Here is a 20,476-nt window from a genome sequence, read left to right as displayed (position 1 = left end):
TTGACCATTATAGATTATCCAGTACACAGATAATAGTGGATAAGTTCCAATTGTCGGATTTGAAATCCCATTCCATTTTCCCAAGAATGTGATCTACTGAAATAGACTTATTACTGGTCCAATCTTATTAAAATAAGTTCACATCACTTGCTCTTCGATTTTTTATATACAGCGACATATAAAAAATCGTGGAGCAAGTGATATGAACTTATTAAAGATTGGACACTGGACTGACTCTGTACTAACATGAGCAACACAACAGGTGCCGTATTGTGAAACAGGAACTGCTAACTTTACTGAAGCACTAAAGACGTATCCCCTGTATAGAATGGGGTTCATGTTGTGTTTTGTGTACTGTTGTATGTTTTTTAGCCATGTAGTTGTCAGTTTATTTTTGACCTACATGTATGAGCTTGAATATCCCTTTGCTATTTTTTGCCTCTCTTTTGCACAACAAGATCTCTCATCTTTATATTATTTTACTTCACTTTCAATGGTATACTGAAGTCACTTATCAACTAATATTGTGGATTATGCTAAAGTCCATAATGAAAGTACTTGACTACAGATGTTCGATAGACTTTTGACCTAGAAGATGATTTACACACTGAATATCTTCACTTGCAATTCTGCAATTTTCTGTCAGTTTTGTGAAAATCCAAACCACATTTTGTCCCTTTGAATACAGCAGCAAACAACAAATTATATAATAAAGCTAGCTGATGTATTATGCATGTCTCTCGGATGTACCAGGTTTTTAAAAAATAACTTTTCCCATATATCTTAATGTAATTTGAAAAAGAACCAGCTTTATACAAGGCAACAAGCTTAGCTCGATTCCAAAGTGTGCAGTAAGATACACTATCCCTATAATACGTACTTTATGTATAAATGTTATTTTGTTTTTCTTTTTTATATAATAGTTATTTCTAATAATAGTGATTATAACACAATGTTGATTGCTGTACCCAAAATTTAGAAAATTTTACCTACTATGTCTGTTTGTGCCGCTCACACATTGATGGCAATATAACAGAAGTTTATGGGACTGTCATGCCAGTATGCGGTTTAGATAGCTATAAAACCAGGTTTAATCCACTAATTTTTACATAAGGAAATGTCTGTACCAAGTGAGGAATGTGACAGTTGTTTTCCATTTGTTTGATTACAAAGATATGTTTGAGCTTTTGATTTTGTTGGTATTTCCCCCTCCCCCCCCTTTTCAGTCAGTTACTAAACCGCTATACTTCACAACATATTCAGTAACATAAACCAAACCATATACCTCAAATATTAGTTTATAATTCAAAACACAAAACGCATATTCAGTAAACTTTTATTTATTGTAACAAATATAGGAAACATATACCCTGGCTGTCTGGAATAATTATGGTCAGTATTTTATTAAATAAACCAATCAAAATACATATTCTTAATTCTTTTAACGTTGCATTTTTCAAATGTTACAGATACAAAATTACATACATGGGCATGAAAAACGGAACAATTTTTTAAATGGCCTTATAATATCTTTTCATACACAAATTATGGAAACTGAACAATGTACAAAATGAATACAGTTATTTAAGTTTGGAATAAAATATAAAATTACAATATTTTGTTTCTTTGTATGAGGAAATCCCCTATGTAACACAATAATGACTAATGAAACAGTTTATTTCATTCTTTTTAATTTTGATTTATCTTTCTGATATGAATTCTTGTTTTGTATGTATAAGTCCTAATAAATAAACAAATTTCTGAGCAAAACATGTCCCCTACCAATCAAAGCAATATCTGAAGACATCTTTTATTTTTATATAAATCTTAAAGTCCAAAAGACATAATTCTAAAAGTTTCAACAGATCAAATAAAAAATTTATCTTTGATTATAAAGAGTCATTCTTAATCAATGGACATAATTCAATGAAAAATAATTTCACACTAACAATTTTATCTATTTCTTCTCATTTATAACAAGACAATTGACAAAAAACTAAAAAAAATGTAAAAGAAAAAACTATAGGTTGTAATTTCCCTTGCTTTGCTGATAGGGGACCAAACATGCATTTGGATGTCTCACCATAAATTCATTATGATGAAATCATCAATTAGTACAAATAAATATTTTCAAATTGTTTAACAAAATGTTTCAACAGATCTATATACAATTAAGTCATAATTCTAGAAATGGTTAAACCAATCAAAAATTATTTACAGTTGTTCAAATCATCTTCTAACATGATTACATCCTTTATCACTGGTACCATGTACTGGTACCTTTTTCTTTTAAATTTATAATAAAAAAGACAGTTATTCTTTAGATTAGTCTATTTAACATTCAACTTCTTTAAAAACATCTGTCTGTTGTATAGTTCACATCTGGTTATTGGTCAGATTACATTGTTCACAATTTGATTAACTCTAGCACAGTCTAGTTACAATTGCAAACAATGTATAATTTGATATTTTGATGATTTAGAAAAAATTATACATAATTTACTACTCTTAAATCTTAAAGTAAAGAAGAATTCAGCTACAATCTTTTCAACAGTGATTTTTTTTTATCTGAACAAAACATAAATCTTAAACTCATGCACTGCTCTTAACTTTTTACTCATGCTCTGCTGCTCTTAACTTTTTTAAGCAAAAATGAATACAAAAATTGCTTATAGACTTCAACCTTTCCATGAATAATCATGGCCATCTGTACATACATCTTAAACCTCCTTCCTTTACGAATATTCTGAATTATAGAAACAGACATGCCTTAATATAATGTCTAATAAAGAAAATAACATATTTCCTTGGCATTTATACTACTCTAACACAACAAATGCCTTTGACTGGTCTGGTACAAAATTCATTTTGATGAAAAATTCTGACACATGCGATATTTGATTTAAATATATAATTTACTTAGTTATGACATTATTTTACATCTATAAACATATTTTATAAGAATGCTTTAGATAATTGTATAAATAACAGCAACAGAAATAATATGCTGAAAAATGTATATTGTTTTCTGCAAAACTGACAATAAATACCAAGAAATGATGAGGTCAAAATATTTCAATTCCATGATGTCAGGGGTGTTTAACGACCTTGAAGATGTAAGGGGTGTTCAACGACCTTGAAGATGTCAGGGGTGTTCAACGACCTTGAAGAACCTCACTGATATTCAAAGTTGTTAAACATGAAAATATACCAATTTACAACTGCTGAAGTTACTGCAATTTAGAAAACAAATGTCTAGCAGTAATTCCAAAATAATCTATTTAGCACTTCAAGAAAACAAAACAAAATTATAAACTTCTCACTTCAAAATATCTTTTATACAACGCCATGTTGGCAAACAAATTATAAATAGAAAATAATCAAATGACCAAAATTTGAGCAAATTGTTGATTGTAGAAATATAAAAAAAACAGTGGAAAAAATTAAAATAATCAAAACAATTCTTACTTTGTTTTAAAATAGCACTATGTATTAGAAATATGATGATTTATTAAATATAATACTGTATACCCTGTAAATGAGGAAGTAACACTGGTGTCAGGGTGTAGTCAATAAGGGGAGTGATTTAGAGGGAACCACAGACTAGTAACACTGGTGTCAGGGTGTAGTCAATAAGGGGAGTGATTTAGAGGGAACCACAGACTTATATTTAGACACCATTCAAGTAAGAAAAAATGTATACCACATATTCAAATACAAAAATTGTGTACCGCATGTAACTCTGGCAATTCATGAATTTAAATTTTGAAGATGATTAAAATAAGAACCGATTGATTTCCCCCATCTACTCTTTTAAATTTTGATGCACAATTCATGATTTATAAAAAAAATAGTTTCAGTCATGGTCATGATAATGTTTAGGAATGTAATTTGATAAGACTGATTAATGTGAAACCTTCATATTTAAAAAAAACCCACCTGAAAACTGTTTTTTTAAGGTCTATAATTCATAATTTGAGAAGTTTATCCCTATGTTATAGTCAACTTTCACAAAACATGAATATTAGACCGTTGGTTTTCCCGTTTGAATGGTTTTACACTAGTAATTTTGGGGCCCTTTATAGCTTGTTGTTCGGTGTGAGCTAAGGCTCCGTGTTGAAGGCCGTACTTTAACCTATAATGGTTTACTTTTTAAATTGTTATTTGTATGGAGAGTTGTCTCATTGGCACTCACACCACATCTTCCTATATCTATATAGTTCATAGAACAGTCTAAGGAGAAAACTATATATTATAAAATGTGCTCCCTTTAATAAAGGTTATATCAATTATCTCTTGAAACATTGTATTCCCTATTTTGGTATTTGTGTAGCAACAGTTATCATTAATAGAATATATTTTTGAAACAGCTGCCTAGGATTTTTTCTTATTTTCTTTACTTAAATACTTCTCAAGTTACTTTTTATCATTAATAACATTCCGTTGCAGAACCTTTCACATGTGCAATTTTCTTTCATGGCAAAAAAAACAATGGACCAAAATGCATGACAACATTCAGAATATAAAAGATATATCCCCAAAGGACAGATAACTCTTGTAAGATAATACATGGGAATCAACTGGCATGAATTGGGGAAACTAGGAATATTAAGGAAAATATTTCACCGGCTTTAGAAGTATGTCTTCAGGTTGATAATACATGTGAAATCATCTGGACTAGAGATCCCAACAAAAAAATATCAAATTAATAACTGTTTAAGTTGAGGCGTTTCCATTTTTCATTGCTTTCTGAACCTCTTCTGCGGGAACATAACTGCACCATTCTTCTGATTTTGGGTCAAGGTATTCAAATGTATCAAGGAATTTTTTGCCACTAAAACCGCCGACAGCATAAAGTCGATTGTTAAAACTGACCACGCCCACATTGGCTCTACCTATACTCATTGTACTTCCAAGAATAAAGTTGTTGTTGTCCAGAATCTCTACAGATTTCAGACTATTAGATCCATCACTTCCACCAACTACATGTATTTTACCTAAAAATAAATTAAAAGCATAAACAAAAGTACATTGACTAAAAGGCCTTATCTGTTTAAGCGATTATGATTGAATTTTATGTTGAAAGTCTTTGAAGATCATGATATTAATATACTGGTTGGTATAGTAGAAACCTTATCAATGATCTATCAAAATAAGGTAACTTTATACCCTGGGTTACAAAAAACTATGTTTTTTCACAATTGTAAACAAAAATGTGTCCCCAGTACACGAATGCCCCACTCGCACTATCATTTTCTATGTTCAGTGGACCGTGAAATTAGGGTAAACCCTCTAATTTGGCATTAAAATTAAAAAGATCATATCATAGGGAACATGTATACTAAGTTTGAAGTCGATTGGACTTCAACTTCATCAAAAACTACCTTGACCAAAAACTTTAACCTGAAGCGGGACAGACGGACAAACGAACGGACGGACGAACGGACGAACGAACGGACGCACAGACCAGAAAACATAATGCCCCTCTACTATCATAGGTGGGGCATAAAAAAGAAAATAATTTACACAACACTTTTGCAAAGCTTGCTTAAGTTAATGAACGGTTTTAATAAGGTTTGTAATTCTTACTATGAGAAATTTATCCTCAAGTTATAAGCCACTTTTTACAATCTATAAGATATCAACTTTTGGTCTGATATAAGTTATATTTCCCATTGAATACATCATAACTTTTGGTCTGATATAAGTTATATTTCCCATTGAATACATCATAACTTATGGTCTAATATAAGTTATATTTACCATTGACTATATCACAACCAGCACCTCTGCGAACCACATTTAAACTTGGTCCCATCACCCATTTATCTGTTTTAATATCATAAACCTCAGTAATTCCTAGAACATTCCAACCATCGGTACCTCCAATGGCATAGATAAGACCTTTGTGATAGCATGCTGCGATCTGGTACCGTCCTACAAATATAATGCAAATTGGTTAAATGCTCAAGTTTTTATTACTATTTATTTTTAAGGTAAAAGATTAGGTTATTAGGTAGTTTTGCAATAATGTACAGACATAGAAAATACATTTGGGTATAAACTTATTTTTTGGTATTATTAACACTGCATTGCCTTGATGGTCTTTTGATAAAATCTTAAAATATTTTTATGCCATCATGGTCTTACCATATTTTGGTTGCAATCGGTTAATTACCTGATTTTTTTGGCACAATTAAGACATATCAACCCACCAAAATCAAATACTACTTACAATTTCTGAAATCTGCTGTGGAAAAACTGTTATAGGAAAGAAAAAAAGAATAATACTAGTTACAACAATGCAAGCCTTTTTCTGATGAGTCTACCCTACATATTATTCCAAGTATCTTAAACCAGGAAGTAGGTGTCTGAATGATCTGACAAATCTTTAAGCCCCATCACTGCCAAGATGCTGACAGAACATGCAGTTATCATAATAAGTAGTACATGTATTGGAAACATTTTTGACAACTTTTTTTATATTCCATTCAGCACTTTGAAAGTTAATTTAAAGTATTGTACAACCATGATGTCCAATAGATTGATAATTTGCTTGGCTTAACTCATTACTTTCAGGGTGCTTATCAAGTACTCAGTCTATTTCTTCAGAAGGACATGAGAAAATTTTGAAGGAAATATCTGTAGTACAAGTGGACAGGCTGATTGCAATATAATGAGGGTATAATTAGTTAATTTTACCATTAATTGGAATAAGATTCAAAGTATTGATAGTCTAGGTGACCACCAACATTAAGGATATAATACATATTTATAAATAATATTTACCTGTATTTAATGGTGCTATTTTAGACCAACTTTTTGACTCTGGATCGTAAACTTCACAGTCAGGGACACTGTTAGGTCCCACACAACCTCCAATACAATATAACTTGTTATCTACACATACCAATGCTGAAATTGACCACAGATATAAATTTATGTTACTCTTATACAAATATCAAACACATGTTTTAAACTAAATACACCAAAGATGATTTTCGCTAAGTTTGATAAAATTTGGCTGACTAGTTTCAGAGGCAATGAACTTTGTAATAATTAACGGACATTGACGGATGCAAAGTGATACAAGGTGAGCTAAAAAGGATTCATAGAAACGAGAGAAACAAAGGATTAGAAAAGAGGACTATTTCAGTATTAAAGAGACTACCTGTACTTGTTTTGATATTATTGTATGTTTTTAATTAGGTACACAGGCTGTCTACCAATGTTTTTTTTTAAAACAGCACCCATAGATAATGATTTTTATATGCTTTTGAATTCCTTCTCTTATTTGCATTCTTTTCCTTACAACCAACAGTTTTTACTAGCTGAATATGCCATCACTAATGAGAGCAGAATAGACACTCACATCTGAAAAATGGTTCAAGTTTACAAGACTTTCAACAAGATGATGTTTGTCTCAATTTCTTTAATCACTTTTTGTCACCTGCTTAAAATTGACATAATAAACTGTTATGACAGAGATATGTCACGCCTTTTTGTAATTTTGATTATGCAAATGTTAATATCAAAATAGCAATACTTTACCATCTTACACAAGTTATGCAAATATTCAAAGTCAATGAACACCATGACTGAGCTACATGGCTAAACAATCTCCATGTAAATGAGATGTGCCAATGCTAAAACAACTGCATACCAAATACCATTGACTTATTATAAGTCCTTCCCAAATCAAAAATTAACTTGTAAACCATATCCAACTATCTTTGTCATCATGTGACTTTTACACTTAAGTTGTATATCATTAATGGCCGATAGATTATCAATGAAAGTGAACGGGGTACATAGATAAAATGGTCATAACTTTTTTGTTATAATGTATATTTTACCTCCCAACCCCGCGTTTTACAGTTAATAAATTTTTACAATTAAATATGTTTTAACTTTCAGAAATATGATTTCGTGCTTCGAAATAAGTTTGAAAATTGAGGTGTTATAGCCACACAGCCTCTGTTGACATCTTAGTTAAAACTCGATAAAATTGCAATAGGACCTTTTTGTAAAATCAATTTTCTCAACTGATCTATTAATACTTATATCCTCCCAACACCTAAAAAGATCGACAACATATTCATTTTTAAATGAAATCGCAAGCCACATCAGTTCAAACAAAAGTAAGTTACAATGGCTAGCATCTAAACTTCTAACAAAAGTGCATCAGGCTAGCATCTTAACTTCTAACAAAAGTAAGCTAGCTATAAAACCAGGTTCAATCCACCATTTTCTACATTTGAAAATGCCTGTACCAAGTCAGGAACATGACAGTTCTTGTCCATTCGTTTTTGATGTGTTTTGTTATTTGATTTTGCCATGTGATTATGGACTTTCATAATTGATTTTCCTCTGAGTTCAGTATTTTTGTGATTTTACTTTTTACAATGTATTATATGCATCAGGCTAGCATCTAAACTTCTAACAAAAGTGAGTTACAATGTATTATATGGCTAGTGTCTAAACTTCTAACAAAAGTAAGTTACAATGTATTATATGCAGGATTTCTTTACCTATCCTTAAATAATTTGTTTGTTTTAAAATTGCTCTTATTAATATTTACTATTGATTTTTCTTCTTTTCTTCTGTTTTGTTTTATCTAGTTACAGCATATTAGAGTGTGAGGTTATATTACAGATTATAGAACTTCAATTATTGTACTTAGTTGTGATGGTGAGGTTGATTATTGTTGGAAATTATTCAATAATCATCTGACAGTACCCATTGTCATAGTCACACCAACTGACTAGTGACCACCAAGCTGACCATCTGACAGTACCCATTGTCATAGTCACATCATCTGATTAGTGACAACTGGCTGACCAGCTGACAATCTGACAGTACCCATTGTCATAGTCACATCATTTGATTAGTGACCACTGCCTGACCAGATGACCATCTGACAGTACCCATTGTCATAGTCACATCATCTGATTAGTGACAACTGCCTGACCAGCAGACCATCTGACAGTATCCATTGTCATAGTCACATCATCTGATTAGTGACCACTGTCTGACCAGCAGACCATCTGACAGTACCCATTGTCATAGTCACATCATCTGATTAGTGACCACTGTCTGACCAGCTGACCATCTGACAGTACCCATTGTCATAGTCACATCATCTGATTAGTGAAAACTGCCTGACCAGCTGACAATCTGACAGTACCCACCGTGGCAAATATTTCAGAAGAAGACAAATTAATAGTAATTAATACAAAAGATCATGCAAGAAATAGATGGAAACTGGGTATATTTGTCTGGGCCACTGGAAAAAGGGTATATTTGCCTGGGCCATTTACTTGCAAAAACAAATAAATCAGTTAACCAGTTTATCAATCAAAAGATTATTAAAGTAACTGTTTACATTAAAAATGTTCAATTTGACAACACTAATATAAAGCTGATATACATTATCATGCCCAAATTTTACCCCTTATTTTTCTATTCTCCAACTATAATGACATAGTTTTTACCTTGAGAAACTTTGGCTTTAGCCACTTCAGATATTGTTGACCATTTATTTGTCTCATAACTATAACATTCTACCGTCTTCTGTTCTATTTGTCCATTCGATCCACCAACAGCATATATCACATCTTGAACAATTTCGGTTGAAAAGCGCCCTCTAGGGACAGACATATCTGCAGCTGGAATCCATTTGTTTGTCTGTGAATCGTAGATCTCTGTTGATTTCATACATTCTCCTCTGTCATAGCCACCTGTTGAATGAGATCCAAAATAACAAATCTTTTAGAAACAAGAATACTGAGGATGCTTTATTATTTGTTGGATACAAATTTTCATTATTTTCCTGGGTACAGGTGAATAACGAATTACAATATTTCTATCAAGTTGAATGCAACATTTGGCAAAGCCACATATCCAGGAAAAGGTATGTTTTCCACAATCCACGAAAATTTGTACCCACAAATATAAATGAATCTACTGTATGTGTGCATAGAACACAATGCCCTTATAGCAAAATAAGATATTACTATGTTAATTTTAAGTAAAAAGTATCAAATATAGGTCTGTGTAAAAACTGTTCCACGGCGGTGGCTTATTGAACTGTCAGGTTCAGTTTAAAAAGAGGCATTTCGAGAGGTTTTTATTTTAGGTGAGGTTTGAACTCTTGTAAAGAAGATTTATTTTTTTGCCAGGTGAACTATAAAATTGTTTCAACTGACATGTTCAAAACACTCTGATATAAGAATAAATTACACTTACCACAGGCAAATAGCTTGTTATTCACAACCTTCAAACCAAATCCACACCGAGGTACTGTCATTGATGCTAATGGTGTCAAGGACACGGCTCTTTCCAAGGTCATACCATTAGTGGTGGGCGAGTCTGGTGCTTCTGATCCACTGTCTGGTGGACTGTGGGCCTTTGTTCGACAATGTATAGATAAAACAGCCAAGTCACCATTCAGCATACACAAGGACATAAAAGTTTTATCTTTAGTTTGGTAGTCAGCTATTACTAACCATTCTTTAGGTGAGATCGGGTTTTCAGGATTAATGTTAAATTTCAGAACAGTTCCATTCATAGGACTGTTTACATTGGCAACTGGGTCTTTCTGTGGTACCACCTAAAAAGTACACATATTAATATGTATTACATCTAATTCACTATTCACTTTGAAGTATACCAAAATATAGAAATAATAAGTCAAACATGTGTGTAAAGGTCACCTTCAAGGTTAAATCTGAAACTACAATACAGGTGACCTTTGAAATGAGAATCAATATGTATTACTACAATGGGACAAGAAGACAAGACTGATATTTGCTAAAATAATAAACAAACTTACGTGTCTTTTCTTAATACATTTATATTCACGAACATCATCTTCTTCTTTCGTCCTTTCATCATTAATGTCCTTAAAGTCTGTCAGAGTGTTGTCTTTGTTTAAATATAATATATTAACCTATAAAAAGAAAATAACATTGATTTTTTTTTAAGTTACTGTACCATGTAAATGAGGTCAAGGACAGCTGAAATGTGTGAAATAGAAATTCCACACCGTAAGCCATCTCTAAACAAACTGTCGGAAATTTAATAGCTCTATTTCCATCAGAAATTTTAAACTGTATATAAAAACGTTAGCAAAGACCGTTCAACCAGCTGATTAGAATTTATGTTTATGGCAGAAGAACCAGATATGAGCCGTTTAAGGCTGTATGGTGACCTATAGATGTTAATTTCTGTGTCATTTTTGTCTCTTGTGGATGGTTGTTTCATTGGCAATTATTCCACATCTTCTTTTTTATATTTAACATTTGACCTGAATTGGATAATTAAAGAAGAACAATTACCTGTTCTAACAAGTTATCTAGTCTGGGTTTTTCTGTATCTATGCTATCTCTGGCCCAACTTAGAACTAACTCTGCCATGTGATGACTGTTACTAGGTTCTATCAATTCCTCATCTGCACCTGTTAATAGTCAAACAATCTAAGGAATCAGTCCAAAATATACGAGCATTCAATCAGAATTAAAAATTTTGGCATGCAGAAAGTTGAGATATAATTAACTTTGTATGTGTTTGCAAGCACAGAAGAGCAAAATTTGCATTAATTTTGCTGCAGGAACGCAAGATAATTCATTGCATTTCTTAAGCAGTGAAGGCAATATTTTGAAATGGAGAACCCAAATACAGTCTCTTGGTATATATTCCAGTGATAAATTGCTTGACATTTCCATAAAATACTGCCCCAAGTCAAGGGGCTGTAATTCAGTGGTTGTCTTTAGTAAGTACCCGGTATGATTCATTTCTGTCTTTCTTGTTTTTCATAAATTGTATTGATATAAATTAGGCCGTTTGTATTTTTGTTTGAATTGCTTCACTTTTTCCATACCTGGGTCTTTTAAAGCTGAGGAAATAAGGTTTTCTCATTGTTGAAGGCCATAAAATGATCTATAATTGCTTATAGGATAGGATGTTTAGAATTCTGAATCAATGTTCACCACAATGTACTATGTTTTTGTACTCTCAAAAGGTAGTGATGAAGTCAAGAAAATATCACTACCTAGTCAGTCCCAATGAGTTTTTGATTGCATGAATGCTATCTTTACCTTCAAAACACAAAAACATTTAGGAATACCAATTATTGTCTCTATCTAAATACTCTTGAAAAGTAGCAGGTCTACAAGAGATATGTTTTACCTGCCATAACATGTATTTCTGTACTTCAGGTTAATTATTTTTTCAGCATGTAAACCAAAAGAAGTGTTTATACTCACCAATAATTTCTACCAGTACTGTCGACAGACCAAAGAATAGTTTACTGCATGTCACAGTATTTATGTTGTTTTGGATAAAAAGGTCTGTTTTTTTCCTCAGATCATCATCCACAGCAAATCTACGTACACCTGAAAATGAACAAACTACATTATAGATACTCAGTATAGAAGATTAAACTATCAACATTACAGATATTCAGTCAAAAGATTAAACTTTCAACATTTTGTATTGAACGAATTAAATTTCATGGCTTTTATATACCAGGTAACATGAAATCAGCATATTATCAATACAAAGTTATAATAGTTGAAGCAATTCAATTATTAAACAAGAATGGATGAGAATTCAAATCTTTTTCCATAACATTTAGTCAATAAATTGATGGTGAGATCTCTAAATAAGACTTTTTTTGTAATAACGGACTGTAATTCAGATATCTAAATATATTTTTTTGTTTATCATAGAAGCACAGAAATGTTGGTATCAATATGCGGCCTTTTTTCATATAGGTAATGGGGTTAGTCGACTTTTTTTCATTTTGTACCCTCACTTCCAACATTTTTTGAGAATAGTTTGTTTTGAAATAGTACATTTTATCAGCTTGTATACCAGCTATTTCTTCAGGCTATTCTGTAATAATTTTATCAAAGCTTACATTTGAAAAAAATGTGATATATGTAATGATATATGTCCCACATTTATCATTTCATCATATATATAATAGTTGCAAAGCAAAGGAAAGTACTTTAAAATTTCTAAGAAACCCTTACTCTTTTTTAAATTGTAGATAACCAATGTTAAAATGTATCTTTTATATAATATTGTCATACAAGCATCAATATTACATATGTAGTACAGAAATTATTAGAGAAAGATCATAAACTTTTGGAAAACGGAAACAAACATTTTAAACACTTAAGTTTTGATTTCAGTGAAAATTTGAAATGTTGAATTCCAAGTAAGTCTAAATGCCAAAAATGGTAATATCTTTGGTTAGCTTGCTTGCTAGCTGAACCGTGAAGTCATTGTTAGGTTAGGTAAACTACAGTCCATTAGGAGTAGACTAGTCCGATAGATAACCAATCTATCTGTCTGTAGGACTAGGATACTTAGAACGGAGGGGAGTATACCTTACCTAACAATGACTTTACAGTTCAGCTAGCAAGCAAGCTAACCAAAGATAATACCTTTAGCTACACACTCATTGAAATCAGCTGTAAAAGTTCAAATAACATAGAACCAATTTAAACAAGCATTGTGTATCTAAAATTTGATTGTGGATTGTATAATATAAATAATTGGCAGATTCCGAAATAAACCCATGAATTAAAAAATAAATAATTTGTACTATTAGTAAAGAAAAGATGAACACTGCAACACATTAGTAATATGGACCAAGGATGTTTGTTATGTCAATGATTTTACAATACCATAGCACATTACTAGGAGAATAATATTAACTTAACCAATGTCCCATTTATTTGATATTATTCATGACGGAAGTGTTGAACAACCTTGACTGGCTATACAGCCCTTGCATGGACGGTTGATATTGTTCATACTATAATATCTACCAAATATAGATTTTTTATTTCTTTGTCCTAGAAGGTTGTAATTTTTAATGCAAAACTTTAATTATGTTTTGATGTTATGTACACATTTTTAGGTTTAACAGTTCATGATTTCATAAAATAATGACAATTAAGGTGTATAAAGTGATTCTATGATTAAAACCAATGAAAGATGTCTAGTATAACTTAAATATGTTTACAATAGATTTATCTAAAAACCACACAAGACTTTTCTGGTTTGTAAAAGCTACTGTACTGATATGTACATATAATAATAACAGTACAACACAATACCTAATCCCTGACTCCAATCATTGCTTTCATGCATCTGAAAAAGTAATCATGACAAAACACTGTCAACCCCTATACATATCGTCAAACCTGAGGATGTATCGCTCAACTCTATATTTGAGGGGCCTGATGGGTTATTTTCGTTCTTCGTGATCGGTGCATTTTCCCTATCATGATTTGTTTTTCTACAGATTTGTTTTTTATACTTTGGTGATCCGTGATCATGGAAATTTATTTTTTGTACATCATGATTGACAAAAAAATCAACTCGTGAATCATGACGAGACTCCCCCATCAGGCCCATCATATTTATTCATCATAATCTTTTTTTTGCTATTTGTGATAACCTTCTGCATATTTATGTATACTGAAATTTCTAATGCAGCATTGTTTCTTAATGTTAATTTTGATACAAATATCAGTTGATAAAAATATCAGTTCATTATTTCCTCAAATGATGGTTGGAAATACAGACATGTATTCAAAATGTAAGGTTTCTTTTGATTGCATTATAATTGAGATAATAGTCTTGTTTTTGAAGATTTTGGTCATCAACTAATAGACAACTTTCGAGTGGAATGCATTTTCATCAAAAACTTTGGTTTTAGTGAACATCATTTGTGCATACCAATGTTGAGCGAGCGTTTGGAAAACTATAAAGCTATATTGCCCAATTACTCGGCAAATTGAACTCTCAAAATTGTCTTTCAGCACTGCTGTTATTAGGGAATTTTGATTAAGTACCTACAGAACAAACATTGTTTCTAGTTTATCCGGTGACAGACAAACTCAAAAGTGGTCTATTATTTGACAGTCTCTAATGAGTTGTGAGTAAGCTAAATTTGGAACAATCACATTGCCAATTGATGGTTGCAAATCTTCAAATATATTTTTATTTCTGTGAAGTTTTGGTCTTGTTGTTCTACAAGAGAATGTCAATAATACCCATGTGGAGTCCCATTCATCTGAACATGGCTGAGGTCATTTTATAATTCTTTTAAGGTATTATTAACTGGCAAAAATTGTTAAGTTCATATGTTCATGTAAAGCAACAACAAAAAATTAAATTCTTGAAGTTTATATCACTTGAACAGGGTATATAAAAGACCTCCTTAGGGCTATTCCATTGAAATGTATGTGGGAGGGGAGGAAGGGAAATTTAATTATTGAATGTGGGTCATGGGTCTTTTATCAGTATTGACCATTATGCAAAATTATCTAAAAAATGGTTCTTGGTTGTAGGGATATTTTGAGGGGTCGTTCCTACCCTCCAATATACATATTAATGGAATAGCCCTTAATATAATCATTGATTCAACATGTGAAGATGAAGTGAAAATATCTCAATAGATAATAGGCGACAGATGCATAGTGATAGCAACAGCTCACATACCCTATGGCTTGGTAAGCTAAGAAGGCGTGTTTTATGACCCCAATGAAGACACAATGGAAATACAAGAAGTATGACATTCCAAAATGTTTTAGGATAACCCATTTAAAACATTCAAAACTGCCATTGACTTGCAAATACAGATATGCATACTTTTAGCATTAGCGGTTAATTCATGTTCAACTGCAATCAAATAATAATTTCCAACAATGAGTGCTTCCTTTTTATCTTCTTATTTAAAATTGTTCACCTCAGTGAGAATGGGGCTTAAAAAGTCTTTTCAAAGGTGATTATTTCTAATGAAGTAGAAAACTGTGGTAAATACTGATAAACTAAACAATCCAAAGGAAAAACAAAACGATAAATAATAATTAACAAAAAATGTGAGACATGTACATGTTTGGGACAAATTTGATGAAATTCATGCTTTTAATGGGTTTAAAGGTAGAACCCTATTTTCTGTTTCTGTATACCCACCCAATTAGCTAATTCTCATTTTTTACAAAGTTATTTCATTCTTATTAATTTCTATGAAAGTAGTGTTTTAAATACAAGGCCAAAACATTTGTGATTTTTATTTCTTTTCACAAAATTGTAATATATAAAAAATATTCTTTAAAATAATTCATGAAATACCCTAAAAGTCTTAAGCTTAATATTCATGATACATGTACTTACTATAAAATTATGGTACATAGGATTCCAATTCTGGTCAATAAAAAAAGTTTCAAAAAATATTTAGCTTCATAATTATGAGCTTCAATTAATTCTCAAAATCAAATCATAAACTTTTCTTTGAAGTCAAAAACTTGACAAAAGTTTTTCGGAAATGTTATATTAAAAATATTTTTTTGCTAAATCTTTTCTTTTTTTAAATATAAACACAGATTTGTTTCTATGTTTGGCAAATATTTATAAATAGAGTTTGTCTTTAATGATATAAATCATGTGAATTAAAATTTACAAATATTAAGGAGTTTTTATTTTTGGATCTTACCATTTTTGAAATTTCTTTAAAATTTCTTTTCTTGAAATCCCACTAAGGGGAGACAACTTTTATCTGGAGTGGAAGCACCATTCTTCATCATCACCGTGACAACACACTGGCTACAATCCACAATAACAGAAAGGGAAGAAACAAGGAGTAAGGAAATTAAGAAGATTATGGGAACATCTACCTATAAACATTTTATAGGCAGATATAAAATACCTAAACAGTTGTCTACGGAGAGATTTGAAGCTAAAAACTGGGAACAGATTATGGCAGCGTCGGGTATTTTCAGTTTGACGGCTGCTTTGTACACCGCCTTGACATGTGGGCCAGGAACTGCCAACCTGAAAGGAAAGCAAGCAATGAGCATGGTATGGTAAAATAAAACAGTCAAAATAACTACATAAAAAAAGAAGCTAACAAAAGATGCAGGGTAAATAAATTTTCTTCAATTCATTGAAATAATGCAGCCAAAAATTGCAAAATTGGCAATAACTAGAATTGATGTTTGATTTTTCTGAAAATTGTAAGGTTGCTTTACCTAATCATATTATTCTCTCATCAGTTTTGCTCTTACTGCAATAAATTCTGAAACAGACATGGCATAACATCATAACTGTCAAGTTTGAACCATTTGACTTTGAGGCTTTAGAGCGTGATATTTTCTAGAAAGTTCATAATAAAAAACAAGGACAACAAGGGATGCGAAGTAATGGCATGAGCTCAGATGGTGTTATAAAAAGTTATTTTATAACAGATTACATTATATTCCATATGATGTATAGAGTTGCTTTCAATCATCAATCCTCTAACTCAAAAGTTTCCTGTCATGATCAGTCCAACTCGGTCTGCACAGTTATGAAGGGCAAAATATAAAATTGCTCAAAACAGAAGAATAAAAGAACATCCATGCTAATTAAGTGATCTTATAATGATAAATACATATATGTTGGCCATTCTTTAAATGTTTTTGGAACTAGAACAACAAAGTGCAAATTAGTACAAACGTTTATGAAGACCTATTTGGTGGCCTTCAGCTGTTATCTGCTCTTTGGTCAGGTTGTTGTCTCTTTGATATATTCCCAATTTAAATACTCAATTTTTATCAAATTACCAAGGTATTTTTGTATTCAAACAGCACCACTCATGTAAATATATTCATTTGGTACATGTTTAGTATTTACCTGTCACAAATATGTTGTAAATTATGCATTCCTGTCATTTTGGGAGAAAAAATTAATTAATGCTATTTATTACATTTGGTTGCAATGAAATACCATGATTTTCCAGTAAAATAAAACAGATAATTCTACATATGATAAAAATTCGACAATTCTGAAAGAAAATCAGCTTATATAATTTAATGCAGATAATTTCATTATAATGCCAAGAGGTTTAAAAAGAGTACTAGCTATCAATTTAAAGACAAAGAAATGGAAAGGTTTGCTTGATGTTTTCTTGACTTGTTTCGTCACTAACAGCATATTCTTAATGTTTTTTATAACAAATTAAACACATGGATGAAATAATTTTACTCTGTCGTTTACTATTGTGTTGATTGACTGTACGGTGAACCTACCTGCCAGTATAGATATAATCCAAAAGAAACTGAAAACTTTCATAGTCGATGTCCTTTAACTTATACATGTTTTGTGTTTGTCCTTCTTTCTTTTCCTTTTTATCTTTCTTGAACATTTCCAACAAGTAAGTACTAGAAGATGCCACAACGGCTCTGTGAACTGGAGTTTCATGCCGCCCAATGACTAGAATGGCATCACACAATTGCTTCTCTTTACGAAGTGTATTCAAGTTAGTCAATAATTTGGTTTTGTGACCTGTTGCTTGATGTTCAAGGTCAGCCTCTATCTGACTTATGTGTATGTCGTCGTTGCCGTTCGTAATGATTTCCATGGTTACCAACTATAAAATGTTTTCCATTAAATGTTAAATGAATCTGAAAATAGAGAAACAGCACGTAAAATTTTATACATAGATTATTTAGTGTAATTGCTTCCTAATTTCATTCTAAAATCCACATGGTTGTTAACACGTTTTGGTCAAAAGTAAGACAATGTTTACATATCCTGTCTAGCTGAAAGTTACTAATCTCAGACAAGCAGACATTCTAGTTTTTGAACTTGTACCTTTTCATCCTACATTCTTTACATTGAGTTTAATATAATAATGAGTTTAAAAGCATACAATGAGCTTTACAGTATTAAGCTAACATTGAATAATTTTTACAAGCTTCTTGTTTTTTATATTTTCAACCTGGATGTCTTTATTATATCTTTGAGTAATCCATAATTAAAGTTTTTATTCCAATTACCAAAAATGTCATTATACTGTTACATATCTTAAACCATATTATTTAAAATATGAAATACTATAAGTGTTGATACAGATAGATTTAATTTTCTATAACTTTTGAACATTTTTTGCTTCATCATTGAACAAGAGGCTGTCACAACGACAGCAAACCGGATTTATTAATATTTATTTGAGTCCTGGCAATATCACAAGAACCATTACTGATGAATGGTGCAAGTGAAAATCGTCAATATCAAATTTGACCTCCATTTTGTCATCAGTATGAACATCTTAAAATTTGAAAAGCTTAGATTGAATGGTTCATGAGTAAATGCAACAACGTGAAATGAAACGCCATTTCACAATCTTTCAAGAACCATAACTCCTGAATCGTAGAAGTCAAAATCGTCATTATTGAACTTGACCTCTAATTTGCCATCAGTAACAACATATAAAAATTTCAAAAGCTTTGGTTGAATGGTTCATGAGAAAATGCACGGACACGACTGGAAACACCATTTTTCAATCTTTCAAGAACCATAACTCCTGAACAGTAAAAGTAAAAATCGTCATTATTGAACTTGACCTCTATTTTGTCATCAGTAACAACATATTAAATTTGGGAAGCTTTGGTAAAACAGTTCATGCATAAATGCACGGACACGACTGGAAACACCATTTTTCAATCTTTCAAGAACCACAACTCCTGAACGGTAAAAGTCCAAATCGTAATTATTGAACTTGACCTCCATTTTGTCATCAGTAACATCATATTAAAATTTGGGAAGCTTAGGTAGAACAATTCATGGGTAAATGCACGGACACGACTGGAAACTCCATTTTTCAATCTTTCAAGGACCATAACTCCTGAACGGTAAAAGTCAAAATCGCCATTATTGAACTTGACCTCCATTTTGTCATCAGTAACAACATATTAAAATTTGGGAAGCTTAGGTAGAACAGTTCATGCGTAAATGCAGGGACACGACTGGAAACAACCTTTTTTCAATCTTTCAAGAACCATAACTCCTGAACGGTAAAAGTCAAAATCGCCATTATTGAACTTGACCTTCATTTAGTTGTCAGTAACAACATATTAAAATTTTAAAAGCTTTGGTTGAACGGTTCATGAGTTAATGCACGGACAACATTTGATTGCCGCCCGCCCGACCGACCGACCGCCCGCCCGCCGTACATCCCCAAATCAATAACCGACATTTTTGTCACAAAAATCCGGTTAAAAATGCATAACAGGATTATAATATATTTTAAATAGACCTGATGGTAACCACTGCCACTGTAGACAAACTGCTTAACCAACTTATCCACTGAGGCCCCATAAATATTTTAAAGGATCTTTCAAGCCATATTGGATCTTACAGTTATAATAGGTTTCTAGACTCATATCTAGATTGTTTACCCACGATCTATATCTGGCTCAATAGCTGGCTGCATTAATTTCTATCAGAACAATCAGGCGGGTAGCTCCCCATACGCTAACACACAGTTGCGTGCACATCGATTCGACATGCAATAACAAACCAGATGCTCCGCAGGGCGCAGCTTTATACGACCGCAGAGGTCGAACCCTGAACGGTTGGGGCAAGTATGGACACAACATTCAAGCTGGATTCAGCTCTAAATTTGGATTGTGAT

The 20,476-nt window shown here is 31.8% G+C and overlaps 1 protein-coding gene across 2 annotated transcripts in view; it reads right to left on the bottom strand.

Moving 5' to 3' along the window:
• Positions 1–1,324: 1,324 nt before the first annotated feature.
• Positions 1,325–20,476, bottom strand: part of LOC143063396 (influenza virus NS1A-binding protein homolog) — a 55,857-nt gene continuing 36,705 nt past the window's right edge. The window contains exons 3-12 of one of the 2 annotated variants that reach the window (XM_076235526.1): positions 18,090–18,464; positions 16,730–16,854; positions 12,267–12,395; positions 11,340–11,458; positions 10,835–10,951; positions 10,249–10,612; positions 9,495–9,740; positions 6,790–6,915; positions 5,764–5,937; positions 1,325–4,997 (exon numbers count right to left, since the gene is read on the bottom strand). In XM_076235526.1, coding sequence (XP_076091641.1) covers positions 4,717–4,997; positions 5,764–5,937; positions 6,790–6,915; positions 9,495–9,740; positions 10,249–10,612; positions 10,835–10,951; positions 11,340–11,458; positions 12,267–12,395; positions 16,730–16,854; positions 18,090–18,421 — 2,013 coding nt within the window. In that variant the 5' untranslated portion in view covers positions 18,422–18,464 and the 3' untranslated portion in view covers positions 1,325–4,716. Of the gene's footprint in view, positions 4,998–5,763; positions 5,938–6,789; positions 6,916–9,494; positions 9,741–10,248; positions 10,613–10,834; positions 10,952–11,339; positions 11,459–12,266; positions 12,396–16,516; positions 16,855–18,089; positions 18,465–20,476 lie in introns of those variants that run through there. The other variant, XM_076235527.1, reaches the window with a different exon arrangement.

Source organism: Mytilus galloprovincialis, chromosome 2 (genome assembly GCF_965363235.1).
Source record: "Mytilus galloprovincialis chromosome 2, xbMytGall1.hap1.1, whole genome shotgun sequence".
NCBI lineage: Eukaryota > Metazoa > Mollusca > Bivalvia > Mytilida > Mytilidae > Mytilus > Mytilus galloprovincialis.
This window is presented reverse-complemented; position numbering and strand designations above follow the sequence as displayed.